The 24134-nt window shown below is 51.3% G+C and overlaps 5 protein-coding genes across 5 annotated transcripts in view; 3 read left to right on the top strand and 2 right to left on the bottom strand.

Annotated features, from left to right (window-relative positions):
- Window positions 1-831: 831 nt before the first annotated feature.
- Window positions 832-2734, top strand: EMWEY_00016270 (hypothetical protein, conserved; the record flags this gene model as incomplete). The annotated part of the gene is made up of 3 exons (XM_013477479.1): window positions 832-2016; window positions 2456-2509; window positions 2663-2734. 3 exons carry the CDS (start codon window positions 832-834, stop codon window positions 2732-2734), a joined length of 1311 nt encoding a protein of 436 aa, XP_013332933.1.
- Window positions 2735-4048: 1314 nt separating this feature from the next.
- EMWEY_00016260 (DNA replication licensing factor, putative) lies at window positions 4049-9791 on the top strand (the record flags this gene model as incomplete). Its single annotated transcript, XM_013477478.1, has 16 exons — window positions 4049-4639; window positions 4930-5082; window positions 5503-5580; window positions 5712-5862; window positions 6017-6167; window positions 6506-6613; window positions 6845-6942; window positions 7166-7236; window positions 7374-7525; window positions 7650-7748; window positions 8091-8175; window positions 8426-8574; window positions 8781-8870; window positions 9138-9282; window positions 9465-9574; window positions 9722-9791. 16 exons carry the CDS (start codon window positions 4049-4051, stop codon window positions 9789-9791), a joined length of 2301 nt encoding a protein of 766 aa, XP_013332932.1.
- A 558-nt stretch (window positions 9792-10349) lies between these two features.
- On the bottom strand, window positions 10350-11502 carry EMWEY_00016250 (hypothetical protein, conserved; the record flags this gene model as incomplete). Its single annotated transcript, XM_013477477.1, has 5 exons — window positions 10350-10426; window positions 10577-10653; window positions 10793-10850; window positions 10977-11139; window positions 11377-11502. 5 exons carry the CDS (start codon window positions 11500-11502, stop codon window positions 10350-10352), a joined length of 501 nt encoding a protein of 166 aa, XP_013332931.1.
- Window positions 11503-14050: 2548 nt separating this feature from the next.
- Window positions 14051-15631, bottom strand: EMWEY_00016240 (hypothetical protein, conserved; the record flags this gene model as incomplete). The annotated part of the gene is made up of 1 exon (XM_013477476.1): window positions 14051-15631. One exon carries the CDS (start codon window positions 15629-15631, stop codon window positions 14051-14053), a length of 1581 nt encoding a protein of 526 aa, XP_013332930.1.
- A 5384-nt stretch (window positions 15632-21015) lies between these two features.
- The window catches only part of EMWEY_00016230 (hypothetical protein, conserved), a gene marked incomplete at both ends in the record, with an annotated part of 5344 nt that continues 2225 nt past the window's right edge, over window positions 21016-24134 (top strand). Inside the window, 3 exons of the mRNA XM_013477475.1 lie at window positions 21016-21449; window positions 21928-23021; window positions 23333-24134. The exon at window positions 23333-24134 is cut by the window's right edge and continues 2225 nt beyond it. Coding sequence (XP_013332929.1) covers window positions 21016-21449; window positions 21928-23021; window positions 23333-24134 — 2330 coding nt within the window. The remainder of the gene's footprint in view (window positions 21450-21927; window positions 23022-23332) is intronic.

Here is a 24134-nt window from a genome sequence, read left to right as displayed (position 1 = left end):
AAAAGAGCTAAGGAGCGTTCCTTTCGATCGGCAGTCTACCTGTGTCGTATCACACTTAGAACTGGACTCGCCCCAACGGCAATTCGCGGGGCAGTGGGAGTAGCAGGCCACCGTCCCATCATAATGCAAAAAATAACCCATTAGTTCTTCACTAATTTTAAAAATACTCGGCCAGTACCGTACCATTATGCTGAGACTTTTCAACAGGTTGCACGTCACGGTCTAATCGTGGGTTGAATCCCGCACCCGAGTCGGCAAGGCCGATGCCGTCCACACTGCGAGAATCCGTGAGCCAGCTTAACCTTTAGATAATCTTCGGGGCAGCTGCATATTGCCATGTGGTTTCTAAATTTCACTTGGTAAACGGAAAAACGTGGTAGGAACTACAGTTGCCGTCAGTCTTAGCCCACCTTTGGGGCCTGGGGGATTGCAGGAATCTGCTGGAACCTGGGACCGCCAAACCCCATTCAGTGGCAGGAAGCCTCTGGCTCATCATTTTCATCTCCAATTTTAAGGGCGATCTGCTTTCCGCAGAGGCACGGCGAGTCCCCTTGCGGTTCCACGCACCTCCACGGACACGAAGGGGGAATGAAGTTTTCCCTAAGTTCGACGCAATTTTCTGTCCTTCCGCACAAAAGCCGTGTCTTCGTTACGAGGGCCCCCATGGAGAGGTGGACGGGGGATATTTGCCTCACGAGCTTCACAAGGATTTAGCAGGAGCGGGAATACAACGGGTTGCTCACTAGACAACTACACACTGCCTTTGCACGGGAGTTCCGAAGTGGGCGAACGTGAAATTATCGTGTGCCGGAGAAAGACTACCTCCACATGATGGCAAACAGGTTGCGGTGGGTTGCCTCAGCTGTCATTGGCGTAGTTACCTTGCTTAGCCCTCAGCGCGCTGAGACGGGCTGGCACGAACGTCTTAGCCGGGATGTTGATCATGGTGAGCTACGGGCTGGCTTACCAACGGTGGCGTCGTTCCCTATTTATCATCACGGTTCTCCTCCTGTGAAGCTGGACGACACCATCACATACCCAGGGTCGAACTGGTTTGAACAGCAGGAGGCTCTATCTTCTTTCCAAAACAGTTTGGAACCTCCGCAGTCAGGACCTCCTGGAGGTTCGCTAATATCTCTGGCTAAACTTTTGCAGAGTTCGAGCTCTCAGTTGCGCTCAGCGCTGCTGCGTCAATTCTGTCACTCCGTGGCACGTCTCAGGACGCGCTTTGTGGGGCTTAACAGCAGTATGCAGAAGACCGAAAATATCTTGAACAATAAGAGGAATTCTGGGTCAGATGAGACGGAGTCGCAAGCCGCTACCGAGAGGCACATTTCAGCATTGGCTTCCAAGCTCACTGGCGTTTTGGGGGCTGCTGAGGGATCTGGTGACTCTGGAAAGGCATTGACAAAGTTTCTATTATTGCCTTTCGTTAGGCTGGTTCATGATGCAGAGGGATTAATGTTCAACATCGCAATGGAAGGCAAGGTGGGGCTGATGATCACTGCGCTTAACCAGCTCGCTCCGCCCATTGTGCGAGGGCTGTCTTATCTGGAAGCTCCTCAGAGCCAAGGAGCCGCAGGAGTTCTAGAGCCAGCCCGTGAAAACTGCTTGAAAAGGGCTAAGGAATTAGACAAAGCTTTGCTTGCGGCACAGTTTGATCCAAATGGAGTATTGCGTGCATACCCGAGAGACTTCAACAAGTATGAACTTCAGAGAGAACAGCAATTAATCTCTCTAGAAGCAGGTCCTTCTCAGCAGCAGTACATCCCCCCTGTCTTTGAGACAGGGGGGATGCCTGCTAGCACAGAGAAGGGCAAACTTGGTAGACGTGTGAAGATCATCTCCATCGTGCTTGCGTGCTTGCTATTCTTCACCGTGTTCATTGCAACAGCACAACCTCCACATCCAATGCCGATTGGGAGGAGCTACTCTCGCCAAAATGCAGGGCCTCACGTCAGCGACGGCGAAGAGCAAGCGCAGCATAATAGATATGGACCAACAGCCTCTCATGAGGTAAGGCCGGAGATGGAGAGGGCATATAGGGAACATGGTGGAGCGCAGCCAAGAACTTTCTCTCAATTTCAGCAGTGGATGCATGGTGATAAACCGTCTTTCCCTGAGGCTTCCACTACTTCGAATGGAGGCGGGCAAGGATTCCCACTTCATCCCACACATCAGCATGCTAATTTCGGACCAAACTCGCATCATACTCCTGCGTATATGAACGGACCGAGTTTCGAAGCAACGCATCGGGTTACGCCGTCTGCTCCTCCCCTGCCCACTGATTGGAGGACTCCCCGGTCTCCACCTCCTTCCTACTCGGAGGTTATGGGAACCAGCCGATAGTGATTTCGCAGCATCTGCAGTGTATTGATTGGAAACGCTTCTCGTTCTTTGGCGTAAAAGCTGAAAGACAATGGAGAGCGACGCCGTTTTAGCGTTATGTTGGCAGCATATAAATTTCTGCGGCCCTTCGCCACCAAACGCCTTTGAAGTCGGCAAGCGGGTGGGCAATATTAGCTGCATTCAAAAATGCTGCCGTAGATGCCGGGTGACAAACGGCGCTTTTTTGTGAAGCCGTGCAGTGATACCCCCAAGCGAGGACAAAGTTTGCGGTGTGTTATTGTGCGTCCCAATCCGTGTGCTACTTTGGTGGTAGCCGGTCTCGTATGTTTGCAGTTTGGCGGGTGCTTACCTTCTTGGAACCATTAGTAGTGGTCGATTATCTTAGCACTTGTTGTTTCCCTGGCTTCTAGCCGAATGCAAGAAGCTAGGCAAGAGGAGTTCCCAGAACTAATCCTTGTTAAACGGTGGATGTTAAGCCCTAGGTTATAAGCGATCGCAAAATATGGGGAGCTGTTAAGTGGGTGTCTTCAAGATAAAATAGGCAGCAGTTTGCACTACCGAAACAACATTAAATGAGAGATTGCTTAGCGTGGGACTGCCCAACTGGAGCTAGCCCTCGTCATATGCACAGGGTACTGCACGCAAACGGAGCAGTTTTCGGCGCACACTGGCAAGGAAGGCGCTAGCAGCTGTTTCCTGCGAAGCCTAGAGCAATTTAATTTCCTGAGCAGGGATTTCAAGCTGTGCGATAGTAGTAGATGGGGGCCGTTTAGTAGTATGGTTCTTCGAGGCCGCATAACCCAGTGTTATGTTTCTGAAAAGCCTGAGAGTGAGCTGTCTCCGTTGGAGACTACCGGTTCCTGTTATACCCTAAAGCGCACCACTTAAAGGCAGCCTAGCCTGACAGTTGTTGCTAGGATCTGTTTATTCTAGAGGTATGGCTTTTATACTTTGGGCCCGGGTCTTCCCGGGGATGCCCAGCCCAATTCCCTGAATGAACCATTGACGTACCTGCTGGGACATGTGGGTGGGTGTGTATTTGCGCACTAACGCGAGGTTCTTTGCAACCGTATTGCATCACTACAGATGAGTCTAACTCAGTTTTACACACTATTTCGTGTTTCCAGTTGAAGTCTGTTTTGCGCTCTAAGAACCGCCTGTCGGCAAGTTTTACTAGGTGGATTTACTATGTTCAACTTGATGCAGGCTTCTGAATTGTTTGTGGTAGTGCGTCTAAGTATATATCAGTATTTTTGCTGCATGAAGAATATCAACTGGGAAGTTCAAAATAGTCTCTTGACCCCTTAGAGCAAGGTGGGGCAACATCGACCCCGTTTTGGCGTAACCAACGGCGGAGCCCCAGGAATCCCACATGTACTAAGACGAGGCACTCCACACTCCATACATAAAATACCAGCCTCTTTCTTTTTATTTTTTGTTGTATTTGACTTTTCCTTGTTCTAAATCCCGGTTGGCCTAAGGAGCAGTCGGAGCAGTTGGAGTTCGCGTCAAGCCCACCCTGGCGTGTTTAGGGTGGGTGGGGGTTGTTACTAATTCGCCGTGTGCATTTGTTTCCTCAGAAAGCCTTTGACACCCAAATACTTTCCACTTGCTTTTCGCGCTAGGCCATGGGCGGCCTTTAAAGTATATAGGGAGCAATTCGTCTTTCGCATCTTCCCTCATTCTCCCTGCTTGGACAATGTTTGAGGGCGAGCGGGTGTACTACTCTAACAACCGATCCGACCCCCATGGCTTCGAGGCCGAAGATGGAGGCCCGGATTCTCTTCCGTCTCTAAAGCAGGCTCGGCTGTTCTTTGAGCAGTACCTGCACCATGGCAGTGGTGCCTTGCGTCGGAAGTTGTTAGCAGAGGCAGAGAAGAACACGAAATGCTTATTAGAATTGGACCTCTTTGACTTGATCGAATACCAGCACAGAGTCCAGCCAGCGGACTTGGAGTGCGTCAACACGCCTTTATGCGGCCGGGACAGACATCGAGCGCCCCCTGATTTCGCGCACAGACTGGCGCGCTGTCTGCGGGAGAGACCACTTGTGTACTTGCCCGTTTGTGAGAAGGCGTGTGAAGACATAGCCGCAAAAAGTGCAATAGTTCAAGGGGCATCAGATGGCCCAGCAAGCAAACGAGAACGCACCTTTGACGTTCAAATCAACCTCATCGACTCTAGCAAAAAGCCTACCGCGATCCGCAGCCTCCTTTCGCACCAGCAAGAGCACTTCGTCGTTACAACGGGCATTGTCATTAGTTGTAAAGCACCAATGAGCCGCATGCAAGTAAGACAACCCCCTATGGTCTTTGACTGCACAGCAGCTCAGATTGAATGCAGCCTCACGCCCTCATCCGCGTCGCCTGAATGTCCTCCTGGGAAGATTCAGACGATCACACGCAGGAGCATGCTTATGCTTCAGAAAAAAAAAAAACATATATGACTAAATTAAACTCCATTTGGACAGGCACGTGTAGTCCGCTTGTAGGGGGTGGCATGCATGAATGTAGGGGTTTTGTTTCTACTTTCCCATAATATTCCTGCGTGCGCGTGCGTCCGCCTTCATAAACTTCGCAGAAAATAACGATTCAGTGCCGTTTCTGCAATCACAAGTTGGTCATTCATGCTGCTGAGTGGCGAGAACAGCCGCAGATGCCTCGGTTTTGCCGATTTTCGGAACTGATGGGTCCTGGCCAAGGCGAGTCGGACTTAGGCTGCAAGAACAAGCCGGTGAGCTGATATATTGGATACAACGCTTGCTGTGAGATATGTGCACGATACACAACAGTGCGTGCTGCCGTCTGTTGAAAACGGCCCCTCGGGCGTGATTTGCGAGGGAAGATAGCAGCAGTTCACTGCTCGCCTCATTAAACAGCCCTCACAGCGTGCTGGATGATCTAGACAGCCATGAAGTAGCATAACACGCCCACAGATTTAACACTGTGCATACACAGGGGAGAATGCATCCGACTTTTTTATACTAGTGCATTCCAAAGTTGGCTGCAGAAGGCCCGGTGCCACGTCCATGCACGTCTCTCCGCGGAGGAAAGGGCGGCCTCGCGAGCTCAGCAACTCCACAGGCAGAAGTGCGAGCTGTGCAGTTACAGGGGATATCGGTTTGGGGTTGGTTTCTTCCATGCTGCGGGTCAGGAACCATACTTCATTGTCAGCAGCGAGTGCACGTTCGTTGACGTTCAGCTTTTGAAGATGCAGGAGTTGCCGGAAGACGTAAGGGTTACTTCTGTTCCGACAGCTGCTGGCGAGCTTCTTAGCCAAAACTCGCCCAAGCCGAAATTCACTCTTCAGCTGCGTTCGCTAGCTAGAGGATTTTTGTGATGCGGCTGGTGGGACGCATGCAGGTGCCCACGGGGGACATGCCGCGGCACTTGCTACTGAACGCATCTCGCTTTCTTGTCGACGAGGCAACTGCAGGTGACAGACTTCTGATCAGCGGAGTCCTCACTACGGATGCGGGCTCCAACGCCCCCTCTTTCGCTGCCGAGAGATACGGTGAGGCTGCTGCTGTTGCTCGGATGGAAGAGAGCGCGACGACACTTCACTGCAGCATTCTCCCTCCGAGCCAGTTGGTTCCCTAGCCCTTCGCTTCCACCGGCAGAGCTGTGGGAACTCCTCCCAGTTGGTAGGCTTAACGTGTGGTGTACAGACCAAACTGGACCCCAACAGGCATACATTCACGTGCTGGGGATAAGAAAGATCAACTTTTCGCCGTTGCTGTCCACTCTAACTTCACTGGAACAGCGCTCACTTTTCCAGCGACTTAGTCAGGAGCCGAACATCATTGACAAAATATCCAGGTGAGGCTACTCCCAGAAGGTGCCACAGATGGCAAGCACTTCATTCTTGCATGCCGCCATTCTTGGGTGACTCCATTCTTCCATTCGAAAGCTTTGATACCCCGCTCTCCCCACTTTTGCTCCCTAAGCTGTTCGTTCTCTAATGCCCACTTCCTGTGAACTAAGCGAGTCTTCAAGGTAGCTCTTCAGATCTTGATCCCGCTTTTGGCGAGCCTTCTGAGGCGTTGAACTCTGGCTCCTTGATTTTAGCCTACGGCTGAGGGCTGTGTCCAACTGGGTAGTACGACCGTGCTGCTAGAGAAGCTGTTAGGGCTGTTTGTGAGCGAAACTCTGAACAGGTCTATTGCCCCGGCTCTCTTTGGAATGACGGAAGTTAAGCGCGCCTGCGCCTGTCTTCTCTTTGGCGGCACTGCCAAAATCATCAACGACACTACGCGCATCAGAGGGTCCGACTCGCTCAACACAAGGGGGCAAAGCTTCACACAACTGCCCTAATAAAACACCCATTAGCCATTCCTCCTAACCAACACCTTGCGGAATTGTTGTTGCATACTCAGGTGATGCCTGCAGCCGTTGCAGTAGCAGAGCATGCCGTTGCGGCTGCTGTGTGGGTCTGTTGCTGTGTTAAAACATTATCGGGACTGCGCCTGTGAGGGTCATCGTGCGGTTTGTTGCAGCGACATAAATGTCCTTCTGTTGGGAGACCCCTCTGTCGCGAAGAGCCAAGTGCTGAAGTTCGTGGCAAAGCTCGCCCCGATATCCGTGTACACCTCAGGTAAAGCATCAACTGCCGTGCAACATGCACGGTCAAAAGATGGGAAAGGCGCGAAGTTGAGGCCTCTACACCAACAAAACACTGCCTTTCCCCCGTTGAATTCTTACTATTTGCTTTCTGTGAAGGCTCTTGCTTTGGCCCACCTCTGTTCAATTCAGATATGCACCAAACAATGTTCACCTTCGGCCTCCTGTATTTCTGGTTGGTCCTTGTTCGTTGATAGGAAAGGGTAGCAGCGCAGCGGGTTTGACTGCAGCAGTGATGAGGGATCGCCAAGGCGTCTTCAGTCTGGAGGTGTGTGGCGCTTGTCCTGTTGTTCATACACTGGAATGTTGCCTTAGCCTTGCACATGAGCACTTCACCTTTTGAGACTGCTGAGGGATCGCGCATACAGGTGCATATTGAGTGCGTTTCGCCTGCTGCGACAACAGGGAGGCTGCATGTGTCTTGCCGACGGTGGCGTTGTGTGCGTCGATGAATTTGATAAGATGCAAGAACGGGACGTGGTTGCGATGCACGAGGCCATGGAACAGCAGACAATATCCATTTCTAAGGCAGGGATCAACACAGTTTTGAACTCCAGGTGTGTCTGCATGCATGCGCTAGTGCTGCAGACTACTCAAGTCTACGTGCCCCCGCATGCCGTGCTGCTTGTGCTGTCGAAGCCGCCAGCAAGCATCTAAGAGTGCTGTGCCCTTGCTTCTCAGGTGCGCCGTTCTTGCCGCTGCCAATCCGTCTTTCGGCAGTTTCGATGACGCACAAGACACGACGGAGCAACATGAGTTCAAGGCGACAATTCTTTCTAGGTAGGTTAAGTTTCTGTCCAAGGGGAGGCAGCGAGGCCAGAAAATGATGAGCACACTAGGCGGGACACATATGAGACAAAAATCACAAGGCACAAGTAACGAAGCAAAAGTAAAAATAAAGCAGCAACAAACGAGAAATAGGAAAACAACAAAAGAAGAGTTGGGCCAGACGGCAAACAGCCCGACCAATCGGCGATTGGGATGCTCCACTTTCACTGCGGTGCTCTCCAAGAGAGGCAGACGGAGCATCTGCCGAAAAAGCTTAAGGCAGGGGGTGCGGGTGAAATGAGGGCGAAGAAGCAGTTGCATGAATATCTGGTATGCGGCTTTGGGGCTGCTTAGGTTTGACCTGATCTTCATGCTGCGAGACAAAGACGACTACGAGAAGGATGCGCGTCTATGCGAACACATTCTGTCTCTCCACGCGGTGTGCCTCCCCCTACACTTTCTTCCCTTCCACTGGTCTTGCGTTTACTCAGCACGAATCTTATCGAGGCAATTGAATGCAAATACATGTTTCACTGAATTACAGCCCTTGTTATCCATTTGCTTTTCGAGGAGCTGTAGTAGCGTCGACATCCCACAGGAATGCCTTCGCCTTAAGACTGCTTTACTTGTTATGCATGTGGCATAAAACGTGGCGGAGGTATTTGCGGCTTTTTGTTTATTTGCACCAGAGACGAGCAGCACATCCACCTCAAGAGGAGGGAGAGACGATCCCGTTTGAGGTCCTGCGGAGGTACATACAGTACGCGCGGCAGCAACAGCAACCCCTCCTCTCTCTGGACGCAAGGGACGCCTTGAAGAATTTCTACGTACAAACCAGGTGGGCGGCAATGCCTCGTTGGCTGGTCTATGTCTCCTCGCTTGCCTTCTCATTCAGTATTTCCTACGCACAAGTTCAGCACTGCCTTCGTTTGCTCGCTTTTAGTGTGACGGAGGGTCCTAGTTGCTCGGTCACGTTCTTGTCTGTGGAGGACCAGCCGCGCGGTGTACTTGCGGCAACAGCTATGCGGCATGGGGTGCGTTTAGGCAAGATGTCCGAGAAGACAAGAGATCTGTTACGCGAAAAATTCCCATAACTCTCCGTCAGTTGGAGTCTCTAGTGCGCATTGCAGAGAGGTGCGAAACCCCTGGATTCACCTTATCACGCCTGTCCCCTGCACCACGCCAGCCTCAATCCCAACTATTGCGCATTCACTAAGAGTCCCGTCCAGAGTCGTAAAAGCAACTTGTAAAAAATAAAGATGTTATTATTCTGCTGCCTAGCTTTGTGCATTTAGCATGTCTTCACGGGGAACATCTCCTAAAGGCGTATAAGAAGCTCGTGGCTTGCTTTTAACTTGAGGACTACGCACTGAGTTGCGTATTCCGCCATGTTGCCTTCAGTTTTGCACGGATGGAGCTGGCGCCTGTGGCCCAGGCGTCGCACGTCAAGCGCGCCATCGACCTGTTCTCCGCATCAACTGCTGAAACTGCCAAGCATGCCCTCGTGTTCGAGTCTCTCACCCCTCTGCAGCAGAAAGCCATTAAGGTATGTCCCAGCAGCTGCCCCTGGAGCAACGACGGCGCCGCCCTAACGGGGGCTGCAAGGCTAGCGCCTACAAATTGTATATGGTGCAGCTCCTCTCAGAAAGTTCCACGCGTCTACGAATGCACGCGTGCCCCGTGTAGCAAGATTCAGCTTCAGTTTGCTGCTGTGGCGAATTGCTGCAGCTTGCAGAGGACGCACTCATGAGTCGCCTACAGCCAGGGCAGCGCGCCCTTCGCCGCAACATCGTCCGCGATCTCCAACAGCAGGGCTACGACAAACTGGTTGTGCAGCGGTAAGGGAATCGTTCAGAGTAGACATGAGAATATGCGCACCGTGTAAAGCTGCAGTGTATCTACACACCCTTCAAGGCTCCCGCTTGATCACACAGCATGCGCTAATGGTTGTCTCCTGCTGTGAGAATGTTGGATTTGAACTTCAGGGCCATCTCTATTCTTGTGCGGCGAGGAGACCTTCAAGAAAGAGGTGATCGCTCCATCAGGAGGCCATGAGTAAACTGATGCATATATATAAATAGGCTCTGCCGCCGGCTTGGCAGGCCCCGTTGTTGATGGGGTCAGTGCCACTGCCCTCGCCTCACTGCTAGAAATACCGCTAGTCTCGGAAGGGCCCTTCTCTCCCCTGCTGAGCATACCGCTCCAAAGCAGGTGCCGATTGTTGTGGCCAGCTCTGAGCCTAAACCCCTAGGTTCCTGAGCTCTGGAGCCCTAGCGTATCCCGATCCTCGCTTTGGCGAACTTATGTATCTAAGGTTTAAAGTGGCCACCGCGGCGAAAACGAAATCTAGGTCCAACGAATTAAGCTTAGGCCTAACAGGCACGAATTGACGGTTACAGATACCGTAGAAAGACGGGGAAAAAGGCCCCAGCGGCTGCTGGCTGAGACGTGGTAGAAGTACCAGCTGCTTTCTTGCTGCACGCCAAACGGGAAGCCAGTAGCTGTTAGTTCTTCACTGAAGGCCTCCCCCGTCTCTGCGCGAACCGCTCAGCGCGTCCCAAGCAGAACCCACCATACAAATACTTCTCCGCAGCTGTTCGTGGACACTTTCATCTATTCCGTCAGGTCCAAGGCTCGGTGGCGCGTTCGCGCGGATGCCTCCTCCTCCTCTGGCAATCTCTTCTTAAGCTCTGCAAAAGCCGTATATGCATGCACATAGTATTTGAGCACATGTATAGTCTACATAATTATGTATGAATGGATGCTGACTAGCACAACCCGTGCCTGGGGAATTTTTAGGATTTCAGCAGAGCAGGCAACGCGGGTTCATCCTATCTTACCTGCGAATCCCTGGCGGATTTCAGGAATTAGCCGTTCAAAAGCGAGCACTTCCTCCATAGTGAAAGCCTCTAGCAGACTGTGGACAGCAGAGAGCGCATTGTAGTGTGCGTGGAGGGTGAGACAGATTCTTGTAATTTTTTCTGTCAACTGCATGGTCACGAGCTGCTCTCCCTGCTGCTGTTGCTTGGATCTGGTGAGAAAGACGCGATGCTCACTGATGAGAGTGCCCAGTGGCGAAGGCGAGACACGGAACAGCTGTCCTTCGGATCGCTTCTGCAACCAGAACGAATACGCTGCAGTTGCATTACTTTGTTCTTGTCTGCCCCGTTTCCTCTTCTTTAGCACTGCACACGTGTGCTTGCTCGAGGTGAACAGACCACAAATGAAAACTGCACTTACTCTGCAAGTCTTCAGACCACGGCAGCCGCCCGTCGTAGAGAGGCACCGGGCTCGCCCGCAGCTCTTTCAGCTGCTGCTGCAGAGCAGGAGGCAATTTCTCGATCGACAGGCGGTCTATGTACCCTTGACACACAAATAGCAGCTTGTCGTAGCTGTCGTGCAGCTGCAGCACAAGAAAATAACAACCCCACAAAAAGTCACACAATGTTTCACTTCAGTTCCTTGCTCGCATGCTCGTTGACGCATACACAATGACGACAACCGACGCATTGCACTTTCAAGGAGAAATCCCTTAAAGGAGGTGCCCAAGGGGTAAAACGCTTCTACTTTGTAAGCAGAGAGCTGGGAAGCATGCGCAGCCTCATCCAGAAAGTTCTGTAGTACCCCCAGCAGCACTCACCTTCTTCACTGGAGACCTTTTTCGCGGTGGATATTCTATGTGCACCATACGTCGCCGGCCTCGCTGCAGTATATCCCACCGCCATCCACGCTGCCTCCAACCACGTAGAACAGGAGACAAGAACATTTCTCGCGATTTCTGTGCGTGTGCACGCGAACCCTGGACCTGCAATCTCTCGCAATTAGTCTCAGGCGAATCCCGGGTGTAGACCGGCGGAGAGGAAATTTGAAACCCCCCTGAAAGCTTAAAGAATTAGCGAAAGCAGAGATGCAGAGGGAAAGCAATCATCGCAGGACTCAATAACTCAGAAAAGCGGAACAAAAAGGAACCAAGAACCACCTCGACGAACACCGGCTTGTTCGGTGAGAAGGACCAGGGGGAAGATGTGCCTGTGGAAATTAAACTGGGACCTCAACTCAACCAGGCTACACAAACAGAGTTTTTTTAGTTTGGTCACTGAAGGGAAGTGTCTACAAAGTAATGCCGCAACCCGGAGCTTAGGGGCCTCACATTGGGTACGCCGGCAGGGCCCTAGTATTCGGAAGGCCCTACATTGCGAAGCGTGAACTAAAACTCACACATTTAAAACTGTTTTCTTTTGGTGAAATTTGGATTTTTAATACTCAAATCGTACGATATATTCCGTTTCCTCCCAGCATTTTCTAGTGTTCTCCTGCGAAGCAGACACGTGTGGCATGTTCCGTGGCGGTTCCTGAACATAAAGCTGTATTTAACTAAGGAGAAAAGCTCGTTTAAAATGCAGAGCCTTTGTGAAGGATTATTTCGCCATCTCTGAGGAAGACTAGCGTGTACAGATCCGTTGGCCCCCACCGGGACGGACAGGAAGTTGGTTGCCAGCTGGTATAATTGATGATGACGTGGCTGGCACAGCAAAGGTGTCGTGTCGTTAGAACTCGTTTTACACTCCCATTTTATTCTTATTGCGAACGTGAAATTTTTTTGATTTAAATGAGCTGCATTTTCCTCTCGTGGCTCGGCTTTCCGTAGGCTTCAAGCGAAACCAGACGCATCAGCCTCACCATTCTCCACGACGTTGTGCTTCGCCTTGTTCCTTGCGTTTTCGCATTTGCATTATTTTCCTCAAACAAACACAAGTAAACTCTAACGTTAGAACAACCCATCTCGCGAACCTATGCCGCAGCACACCGGTAAACATCCCATCACCTGAAGGTCCACTAGGTCATGCGGTCCAGTAGAGTGAATTCGTTCGCCATGCAGGCCTCTTCCTTTGGGCAGTCTACGAGTAGCGACTGAAATAGACTACGGTTGATTTCTACTAGTTGCTGTTTGATATTCTTTACGTACTACCCCTTGCAACCAGGCTGTGGAGGGCAGCTTGGCTGTTCTTGTAACAGAAACTTCGCGCTCTATTCCGAAACCTGCAGGCTTCCGTTTCAGCACTTGCAACGAAGGTGTACGTCTATTGAGCACAGGGACATTTTCAAAACTTCTCAAAGGATAGCGATGCTTCGGGGACAAGCAACGCAGTCGTGGACAACAACCGCCGCAGCAGGCCCCTCCAGCGATCATCATCCAGATGCGCCTGCTTACTCGAGCTCATGCTCAAAGCAGCATATATGTATAACTCGACGTCTGTAGAGGTACCTGGAATCAGGCACTGAAGAGTACTCGCTCCCGAGAGGGGAATTCAGGCGCAAGGAAAGCAAAGCTTAGACAAAAGCAAGGAGCGGCTAGCAGGGCAACAACGACGTGCAGCCGTCAGCCGCACCTGAGCTCCTCTTAGACACCTATTTACTGCTTCAAGAAGCTAGAGGAAGTCCTGTTGTCTGCGTAACAGCTAAGGCAGAGCGAGGGTGTGCTCATGGACTGGTGCCAAGACAAGCATGCGGGAAGGAAGCCGCTGTAGCATAGTTTCCCACTGCTAGTTTCGGGTGCCGTATGTATGCAAAGGCCACTTTTCTTTGGAAAAACCGGAGGAAAAAATTCACTGGTTAAACTTGTTGCACCTTCCACCTCAGAAGGTTCACAAAACTAAACAACCGCCACAGAGTGAACACCAAACAACGTTCCATTGTGGCATGAAGGATGCAATAAAATGCGTTACGGGCAGTTCCACTGTCTCGTAGGTTCAAACGTGCTCTCTTTGGAGCTCACGAAGAACCTGGCGATCTGGTCCCTTGCTGAAGACCCCCCGTAGAAGGAAGACTTTCCCTCGTCTTGCGACAGTTCATAAGATGCGTCAATCTGTTCTTCCCAAGTCAACCCCACCAATCTCCCTAAAGCTTCCTTTCGAACTTGCTTACTGGCAACTCCCTTCAACCGAGATCCTGCCTCCTAGGAGGAGGAATCTGGCAGGCTCCACCTACCCAAGTTATATTCTGCGATCACGAACACCTGCACGGTATACGTCCCTGTGCAGGAAGCTACACGACGCACTTCAATCTAGACCGCGATGGTCACCGGCAGAAACGCAAACAAACGTATCCTGTAAGCTGCGCACAGCGCGTGGTGGGCCCTCCTGGTGGGCCCTCCTTCGGTACAGCCACAAAGATTCGAGCCTTTTTCGAGTGTCACACGGTAACACTCCAACAACTCAAGAACCCTTTGCACCTCACGCAACTCTGTGTTCGCGGCAGCACACACCAACAAACACACCCCCTCAAACACAACACTCGCTATGTGCAAGGATGCTTCACTGCGGTCTGCCAATGTCCCTCATTGCCTCCTCATAGCTCGGAGGTGGGGGCACTCGCGGCACTCGCACGAATGGGGGTCCTAGTGGAGGGGCTGAAGGCAATGGCGGAACGCTGTGCGGCTCCACGAAGTGCGGCGGGAGCACCTCGGGTACAACGGGTGATCCGGGTTCAACTATAAAGTGCCCCCCCGCATGCGGCGAGCGAGGGAATGGCTCTCCCCATGGTTCACCTATATCACTGTGCTCGGCAAAGGCTTGACTAGCTGCTTCCCGCTGCTCTTGAATCCATCGTCGATGCCGTCTGAGAGTGTCTTGGAATGCCGTCCCTTCGTCATCCATAAACGCCCTTCCCCCCATTCCCGTCTCCGAGCCACTGCTTCCTGCGTCCCCAGAGCGGCTTCCTCCATCCATGTCTTGCCTCCAGCGGTGAGAACTCCCTGCGCTGCCACCACTGTCTTGCCTTCCAGTGGAAGCCAAAGGCGACGCGAGAGTTAAGGCGGTTAACACTGTAGAAATTGTCAGCAACAGAGATAATAAAAAGGCAAAGCGCGCTTGCCTCCGTAGTTTCTCATCGTTCGCACTCGCTGCATCCATCCATTCCCCATGCACCGGGGGGATGTACTGCTCGTGATCAGGGTCTCCCTCTAAGGCTGCTTGCTGCCTTTCTACCTCGAGTTCGTCCCTCGCAAAGTCTCTTGGATACGCATGAAGCACTCCGACTAGATCAGACTGGGCTTCCAGCAGAACGTTGTCAATCTCCCTAGCTCTCTCCAACAAACTGTCCCTAGCCGGCTCCAGAATCCGTGCTGCTCCTTGGCTCTCCGGAGATTCCAGATAAGTCAGCCCTCGCACAAGGGGTGGAGCGAGCTTGTTTAGCGCCGTGATCATCAGCGCCGGGTTGCCCTCCAATGCAACGTCAGACAGAAGTTGCTCTGCTTCTTTAAATAGCCTCCCGAAAGGCGCCAACAGGAACTTCGCCAAGGCCTTTCCCGAATTCGAATAGCCCTCAGCAGCTCCCACAACGCCAGCGAGCTGAGCAGACACCGCTCCAATGCGTATCTCAATAGTGTCTTGTGGCTCATTCTTGTCATGCTTCCCATTCTTCTTCTTCTTCTTTTTCTTCATGCGCTTCTCCTTCCTCTCAACACTGTCCAGTCCCACAAGACGCGTCCTCAGACGTGCCAGGGAATGACAGAAATGCCGCAGCAACGCCGCACGCAACGGTGGGTCCGCGCCTTGCAACAGTTTAGCCAGGGTCAGAAGCGATCCTCCGGGGGGGACAGATTGTGGGGGTTCAAAGGTGGCCTGGTAGGAAGTGAAGGGTTGCGATTCCGTAAATGTTGTTGCGCCGCTGCCCCCCGCCTGAGTACCATGGGATACGTACCAATCATACCCTGGGTATGTGATGGTCTCGTCAAGCTTTACAGGGGGAGGGCCAAGAGCATACCGCTGTAAGGGCGCCGCTGCCAGCTCCCCACCATCAGCATCCCTCCCATGGAGTTCTTGCCATCCTGCCTCGGCGCGCAGAGGGCCACCCAGGAACGCCACACCGAGAAGAGCTGAAGCTATCCAGCACATCATGTGGGGGAAGAATTTGGTTGTGGGCACTGTTGTTTGCAAGCTGTGGGGAGCTTGACGTCTTCCGCTGACCCGGAGTAGACAGGTATCGGATACCTCAAAAAAGCGTCTGTACAATCTTGTCAAGTGATGCTGTCCCACAGCAACCAATATCTGCTTTTAAAAATAAGAAGTCAGGCGGATGAGGCACAAAGTGCCGAGAAAGCACGCGAAACCCCGATAGCCTCTCACGAGAATTGAGAAAAGTATGGGACTAACGGACGCTCCAAGGAAAAACTGTAGAAATCAGTTGATTGCGATATTCGTGGTGTTAATCAATAATAAAAAAAGAAACTGCACGCACTGGCTCCCCAGATTATCATGCGCCAGCCCAATGGCCCACCTGATGCAACTCGACGGAACAGGTGAGCGGTGGATGCGCGTTCAGCTTCCGTGCTATCGCTCCAGCGCAGATACTCGAAGGGCATGGAGATTATTCAAGGCGGCTTGAAAAGGGTTTAATTGGTATGGTTAAGCCAAAGCAAGTAAATTTACGATATGCAGGGTGCTGCTGCCCGAGTTGCCTGCGATCAATTCGGCATGTCAAACGACTTCGCGGGGAAAACTTCCAGGAGGATGATAGTGGAATTAGAGCTTTACTTGTACTTCTGACCCGATTGTTTTAATATATCCCTTTTTCAAAGCAAATTAGCTGCAGTAGGCTTACTTACTGGGTTTTGTCTTGGTGCCACTATCGTCGAAGGCGACTAGCACAGGCACTGGTACGAGATGGCTGCAAGGATTGATCTCTAAGTCTTATCAGACTTCAAGCATTAGCGCGATCCAAAGTTGTTTTTTTGCTTTAGTATGTGAATCTCAGTATTGTGTGGATGTCTATTGGCCATTTTCCACTCCGGCTCGCGCAGCAGCGATACTGGACGGCGCTGCGGCCAAAGTTTGCCGACGACATGCAGCGTTAATTACCGTAGATGAGCCTGTAAACCGCTTAAGTAGTCCTTAAGCCATTCAGTGGGTGGTCATTGGCAAGGAGGTTGGCATGTCATGAGCTTCAAGAACCAAAGCGACTGTGCGCTTCGAAGGAAACGCAGATGTTTATTATTCTTTTTGTCTCTCCTCCTACTCAGTACAGCAGCACACCAAAGCTAGTCATCGGCAGATAGGCAGAACAGGTGCCCTCGCTGAATCGGCAACGTTATCTGCTGCCGCTCGTGCTGCACAGCACCCCGCAATGGGATGCTACTCATCTCTTCTTTTTCCCCCATGCATAGACACACGAAACGATTGCCACACACTTCGTTGGTTGTCAGTAGCCCACGTAGGAACACGTAGAAATGCACTCACCAAAACATATGCTAGAGCATACAATTTTTATAGATGAGATAGACTTCCAGAGTACAAAAGGGAAACATATTAATCGGAGAACAGCCAAATATATTAGTAGTTTGCGTCTTCACACATCTGCATACAGAGAACTTTTTGAGTACGTTAGACCAGCGTTAGAACCGTTGTGTGTTTTAGACGTGGAGGGTTCCCAGATGCTGCATATTCCAGGTGCCAAACAGCAGTAAGAAGCATATCATTAGCTCCTCTTCAAGACTTCCAAGTTCTTAAGGGCTACTTGATACGTCGTTCTCAGACTGTATTACCCTTGGGGCATTGGGGCAGGTATATGGCTGAATTTAAAATATGCCAGCCCACTCACCCAAGGCGAAATTGCACGAATTTTTCACAGTCATATCCAGGCACTCCGACTCAACAGATGGTCTAAAACGGGGACACTGAGCAGCACAAAGCAGGTATTACAATAAGCTGGAGACCTGCATTCCTTCAACTAATTCGATTTACTAGCCGATTCCAATAGCGTGACTTTCTCGACGGTTTATGTAGACTTTATTTTACTTAACAGGGATGGTTCCATCCATTCGAAGCCCCGTTCGGCTTATAAGTAGTAGCAATTGGAATAGTAGTAACTCGGACCAACTCGAGTACCACAAGAATTACATTTAATATTCTTTGCTATTAGACAAAATGAGCCCTTCATAAAGTGCGGAATTTGGAGTAGCACGTCTCACATGACTGTTGAGTAGCCCGTAATCATATCCCTGCTCACCCGTTTGTTGACCGCGTTGTGTAACTTGACGTGTGGCAGCCAATCATGGGTAATTACTTGAACCAAATAATGACAAGATCTGAAGTGCAGAAGTTACCGAAAACTTCGAGAATACTTGTACCAGTACACCTGATGTCTCAATGTTTAAAATAAACATCTGCTAAGGCCTGCACACGAAATCTAGCCCGGGCCACTCCGTGCAGCAGCTGTCACATCTTGTATTGTCTGCTTGTCCACCATACTGAAAACCTGCATATGACTACATGACTGTACAAACCTGAGTCCTTATTTTGTACAATCTCGTATTGTTTTGATAGGAACAATGTTATCTAGTGCACCCTCAAGACAGACGCAAGAAGCTCGCCTACAGTATTTAGTAGTCTTCTCCCCCCACCAAACCCTATGGGACAACAGATATTCAACAACTAAAGGTCTTAGGCTACGCGTCCATGCTTGCGCGGACCTGCATACAGCGCGAGACAGCTTACCATTTGCCCCGGAGGACACCTGTAGGAATTGAATCCCTTTTGTGGTGGTCTGTGCCTTGAACGTAGATCGCTGGAAAGTTTTATTGCAAAAGGGAGTCATCTGCTTTCTACGGAACACAACTTGAAATCCTGTTTGTTGCCACTTCCAGGATGCAGTAGCAGAACATCTACAAGTTTTAGGGCAGTATGGAACAGTGGTGGTGCGTTAGTCGCTGCCACACACCCCACGCATGAAATGAGCACCCCAACCCCACCTCTCTGAATGATTAGAACAGAACAGAAATTACATTTCCCATTCAATATACATAAAAAGCCAAATACTGAGGCACGCAGGGCCCGTCTAGGAGTTGCGCTGCGCGCAAGTAGTCAAAGAATCATCCAGGAGAACCATTGGAAACCCATTGCACAGGTAGGATCATGCGAAGATACTACAGATCGTGTGGCATCTAGCATTGATAGATGCAATTTTTCGTTCAAAATTAAAGTAACACTTAATACAATAGAAGTTTGCAGCAAAGCACACAGACAATGCCACAGAGACCGCCAACGAGCGTGCACACCAGTCGGTTCCTTGCGCGGTGTCTACACTTTCCCACTCAAGTCCCGGGTTCACCGCGCTTTAAGCATAGTGCACCACTTAAGGAAAACAGATAAAGCAAGCCCAACTGAATTGGAGATGTAGCACGTAGAACAGCTTGTCAACCTGGTGCGAGAATGTCTGGTTGTCCGCCAGCCCGGCAATCTGTTCAAAGTGCAATCCCGATCTTTTGACGGCGAAAACGGAAGCTGTTTGCAGCAACCGTTCAGTGAAACGCTTTAGAATTTGACGTAGAAGTGGGGATGTATTCATGCTGAGGTTTTCTGCCCGTGATCGGAAGCATTGATGGCGGACTGCCACCGGACGCTTTTGGAAGGGGGGGACCTGCTTGCACGAGAAATGCGGGATTCCCGTGTGTCTTTACCCTCCTCCTCTCCATTTTCTCTTCCTTTTGCCTATTAACATCTCTGAATATAATACACATGCAGTTCCTGAGGTATTTATGTCCTTTATGCACCGAGAAAGTACCTCCTTTGCTGCTGGAGCACTGGCAAGGAGGCATTCCGATCACACATGCCTCCTCCTTCGATGCTCCGATGCTCCCCGTTGAGACATAGAGCAGTAGCACCAAAATAGAGTTGCGTCGGCTTAACGAGGTTTTTGGTGTAATTAAACTTTCACTGCACACAAGAGTGCTGCTATTCTTTGTCTATTTAGCAGCCTGATGCGCTGCTGCTCTGCTGCCGCTTGTGCTGTTGCTGCCTCCTGACCTACCCTCTGAGGAGGTTGCTTGTCCACGAAGAGGAGAGGCGTGATCTCTCTTTGCATCTTCATCCGTTTTTGATTATTTCGAACGGATCTTTCTTTCATCTTTTTTAAACTGAGTCTATTACCTTGCAAACGCCTCTCATCTCGCTCGTGCGACGCCGTGAGGGAGCCTCTTGGCTGGCGTCTTGCGAGGCTCTCCATCATTGCCTGTCTGAGCAACCTGAGAGCCCTGTGAGGTGTTTCCTCTCGTTTTTTGAATGTTCTGTTCTCATTGAACCCGTTTGCTGTATATTTCGGGGGAAAGCGAGGTATTGCTCGTTCTGCAGCAGCAGCAACGGGGAAACTGCCAAAAGCAGCAGTTCAAGACCTGGCCGTTCTTTGGCCAGTCTGTGGTGGTCCGTGAATCCGGTGTCTGCACACCTGAAATGCTTTTCCGCTTTTAAGGATTGTTACATCAGGATTAGGCTTTTCCTTTACCCCACCTCTTGCTGGTGTTCACAGGGCCGCGTAAAGCGTGGCGGCGGCTGCCCCGTCTCTGCATTCCCCTCCTCTCTTTTCCGTGTCTTCAAGCCTTTTTGCCGCTATTAGCACATATCCACCCAGGTGAGGCTCGAATCTGCAATCCTTTTCACTTTCTTTGGGTATCTTTGGGGGGCTTCTTTGGGCGTGCGGAGGTGTTGTGCCCTTTAGGCTCATTTCTGTTCCCTTTTCTTTGTTTTTTCGCTGATCTTGCTGTAGTAAGACTAGCCTCTTGCTTGGGGGGTTTTTTAGGAATTGTCTATTTGCCTTTAGCTTGCTTTGCCTCTCCGTTTCCCGTGTGCAGGACTGCATCTACGGTGCGAATTTTTTGCTACTCCTTTGCGCTCCGAGCTGTGCGTGTGCCCTTTGTACCGATTTCAGTGGTGTGAAGGATGCCTTGTTCCGCCTCTCCCCTTGTTTGTTCGTTCAGGCAGCAACAGAAACAGCAACATCTGATACAGCAGTAGCATCGGAGGGACCAGAAGCCCTGAGGCAGGATCAGCAGCAGCAGCAGCACCAGAAGCAACAGCAGAGTCTGAGGCAGCAGAAGTAACCGAAGCAGCAGCAGTAGCAGGGACAGCAACAGCAGCATCCAAAACAGCAGCAGTAGGTGAGACAGTAGCAGCAGAAGACTAACTCCACACAAGAGTACCGAGTGTGTCTCCTCCATCAGCTTCTGCACTCTGCAGCGGTTAAGTTGCAGCAGTGCTGCTTCAACCAGGCCTTAGAGAGCAGAGGTGGAGGGAAGGAGTGTGAGGGAAGAGAGGAGGGAGCAGAGAGAAGCAGATGTAGAGGTATAAGAAAGAGCAGAGGAGAGGAAGGAAGTAGAGAAAGAAGGGGCAGGTAGAAGAAGAAGGGGGGGGAGAGTGTACTTGTTGTGGAGTTGGGATCAGGGAGACAGTAGGAGACACAAGAGGGGAAAGAGACAAATAAGAAGAGGAAGAAAGGAAACACCTTGCCGATGCCGGAAAAGGAGACACCCCATCGCCTCGGTATAGGGGGGCAGCAGCTAATAGTAAGCCCCGATCTCCTTAAGCTGCTAGCAGGTGCAGCAGAGGAGACAGACAAGTTTGCTGGTTGTCTTGCTGCACTACAGCAAGACAATGCACGACATAATGCAAAACGATGCACAGAAAACCCCTCTCCTGCCTTAGCAGCAGGTGAAGGGCCTAAGCAGCTAACAGCAACAGCAACAGCAGCAGCAGTAGCAACAACAACAACAGCAGAAGCAGCAGCAGCAGCAGAGAGGACAGCAGCAGAAAGGAGTGCAGAAAATACAGCAGCAGTAAGCGCACAAGCAGCAGACACGGGAGAGGCTGCTGCTGCTGCAACACCACGAGGCAACTCTAAGAAGATAAAGATGACAGCAAATGGACAGAAGAAGAGAACAGCAGCGTAGGGAGAAGGCAGCAGCTGTTTCCTCTGTGTCTTGTTTCCTTTCTCCCCTGTCTCCGTTCTCATCTTATTATCCGATTCCTTCTGTCTCCCTCCCTTTCTGCCTCCCTTATCTTCTACCGCCCTTCTTGTGTCTCTATGTTGTCCCCTGTATGTATAGTCTGCTTTCTCCCGTTTTGTTTCTCTTTTGTGGGGTATCCTTTCTGCTGTATCTTCTTCCTGTCTCTTCGATCTTGGGTTCGTTTGTGTGTTTGTTTATATCCATGGTGTGTCCCTCCTCCCCCTCTCTCTTTCCGTCCTTGTTTGTGTTGTGTGTGTGTTGCTTCTATACTGATATATTGCCTGCTTGCGTGAAGACACAAGCAAAAGCGCATACATGCAACCATGCATGCATGCATGTTTGCATGCACACATGCATACATGCATGCATGCATGTATGCCTGAGTAATGTGCTTGTTGTGCTATTTGGCTTCCGAAGGGCTGCGAGTTGGGAAAAGGAGCGGCGAAAGAGGTGTTGCCGTGCTGGTGCAGCATCGGGTTCGGGTGCAGCGGATGGTGCAGTAGCAGCAGCAGCAGCAGCTGCTGCTGCTGCTGCTTCAGGTGGCGGTCCCTCTTCTTCTGTTGGTTGTACAGGGGCTGCTTCTGCATCTGCATACGCCCTGCTACTATCAGCACTACCTAAGGTAACAGGTGTATTCTTTGATAGGAGTCAAGAACGTTGGGTCTCTTCTGTCTATGCAGCAGGAAGAAACATGAAATCTTATTTTCCTGTCTATAAGCATGGATTCTTAGAGGCACGACATCTTGCAATTCTTCAACGTATTTCCCAGGTTGCTCTTAAGGGCAGGACACCCCAGACGGAACCAGATGCAGCAGCAGCAGCAGCAGCAGCAGCAGCAGCAGCAGCTGCTGCTGCTGCTGCTGCTGCTTCTTCTTCTTCTGCTGCTGCTGTTTCTAATACACAAGCTGGTGCACGGGCTGCTGCACCGGCTGCAACGCGCGCTGCTCCACAGGTTGCTACACCTGCTGCTGCACAGGTTGCACCTGCTGTTGCTGCCCCTGCTGTTGCACCTGCTGCTGCATCTGCTCCTGTACCTTCTGCTGCCCCTGCTGCTTTACCTGCTGCTTTACCTGCTGCTGCACCTGCTGCTGCACCTGCTGCTGCACCTGCTGCTGCACCTGCTGCTGCACCTGCAGCTACTGGCGCACCTGCAGCAATGCCTTCTTCTGACGCTCTCGATTTCGAAGCGCTCATTCAGGCTCTGGCGAAGGTACGAGAACCCCCTATGCATGGGGGCAGCAACAAGGACCTATGGGGCAACGTAGCCGCAGCTGCTGCTCCCTCTCCTGCTGCTGCAGCAGCAGCAGGAGCAGAACCAGCCAAGCTTGAAGGAGACGGACAACGCGGTGTGTCTTCTATCGAAACCCCTAGGAGCAGAGGGGGACGCATGCCTTGTCAACAAAAGGAGCAACAAAGAGCAACTCTATCATCAGCATCTAATAACAAGGAGTTGCTGCGTCAAGGCGTAGAGACACTGCAGCAATGCTTGAATGACGGCAACACAACAACCAGTGGGCGCAGACGGCACAGAAGCAGCAGCTGCTGCTGCTGCTATTGATGCAGTTGCATGCGGTAGCTCTGCATGAATTGGGGCTGTCTACGTTTCTGCTCTTATGTGGTTAGGGGGGATCTTTGTTCCTTTCTTTGCTTTCTTTCTTGCTTTCGTCTCTTAGCTACCGTCATTGCTAAGACATCTTTATTGCCATATACAAAGTGTATAGATAATATGCATAATAAATGTATATAAATTATATGCGTATGTATATGTGCATGCATACACTTACGTATATATATTGTTTTGTTTTGTTTATGCTGCCTATAGAGTTGACGACAACTGCAACAGAGAATTTCCCGCGTAGTTCCTCTTGTTCAGCATTGGCGGTGCCTCCTCCTCGCACCTCCTTGGTGTCTCCTCCTCATATGTTAGCTGCCGCTGCACAGGGTATGCAGTTCCCTGCAGGATCTGCTGCTGCTGCTGCTCTTTCTTTGTCTCCTTTTCTCCTTAGAGGGAGAGGGGAGAGGAAACAGGATATAGGAGGCCAGCAGCAGCAAGACAGCCACCGGTGTCTCCTATCCCGTTTCTTGGCTCACGCAGCCAATGACCTAAGACCGTGGGAGGAGGGCATCACATGGGGGGAAAGAGGCAGCAGAAACAGCAGCAGCAGCAGCAGCACCAGCTGCTGGCTTGTAGCGCAACCAAGGAAAGGGCGCAACGGCAGACAGACGCGAGCCATTGCCTCTGTGGAGATAGCCGAGGCCTTCAAGGAGACACTCAAGAAGGCCCTCAGCAACTGGGCAGGAGAGCAGCGTGAGGATATGGGGGACACAGCAGGACGCCGCCGCCGCGGCAGCAGCAGCAGCAGCAGCAGCAGAGTTGTGGATGCTGCTCTGGAGCTGTTTAAGCAGGTCAAGGACCGAGCCGAGAGGCGGATGAAGGGAGAGAAGCAGACTGCAGATGCAACTCTAAGGAAAAAGGGGGACAAGGCTGCTGCTGGTGGCAGGCCACAGCAGGAGGAAAAGACAGAGCAGCTCCACCAGGAACAGCAGCAACAGCAGCAGCAGGAGCATGCAACTCGGGTAGAAGAGTTATCCCCTACTCGAGAGGAATTGGAGGGGAGGGAGAA

The sequence above is a fragment of the Eimeria maxima genome, genomic scaffold, assembly GCF_000499605.1.
Source record: "Eimeria maxima Weybridge genomic scaffold, Emw_scaff132, whole genome shotgun sequence".
In the NCBI taxonomy this organism is placed as follows: domain Eukaryota; phylum Apicomplexa; class Conoidasida; order Eucoccidiorida; family Eimeriidae; genus Eimeria; species Eimeria maxima.
The sequence above is the reverse complement of the archived record's forward strand: the minus strand, read 5'-3'. Positions and strand labels throughout refer to the sequence as shown.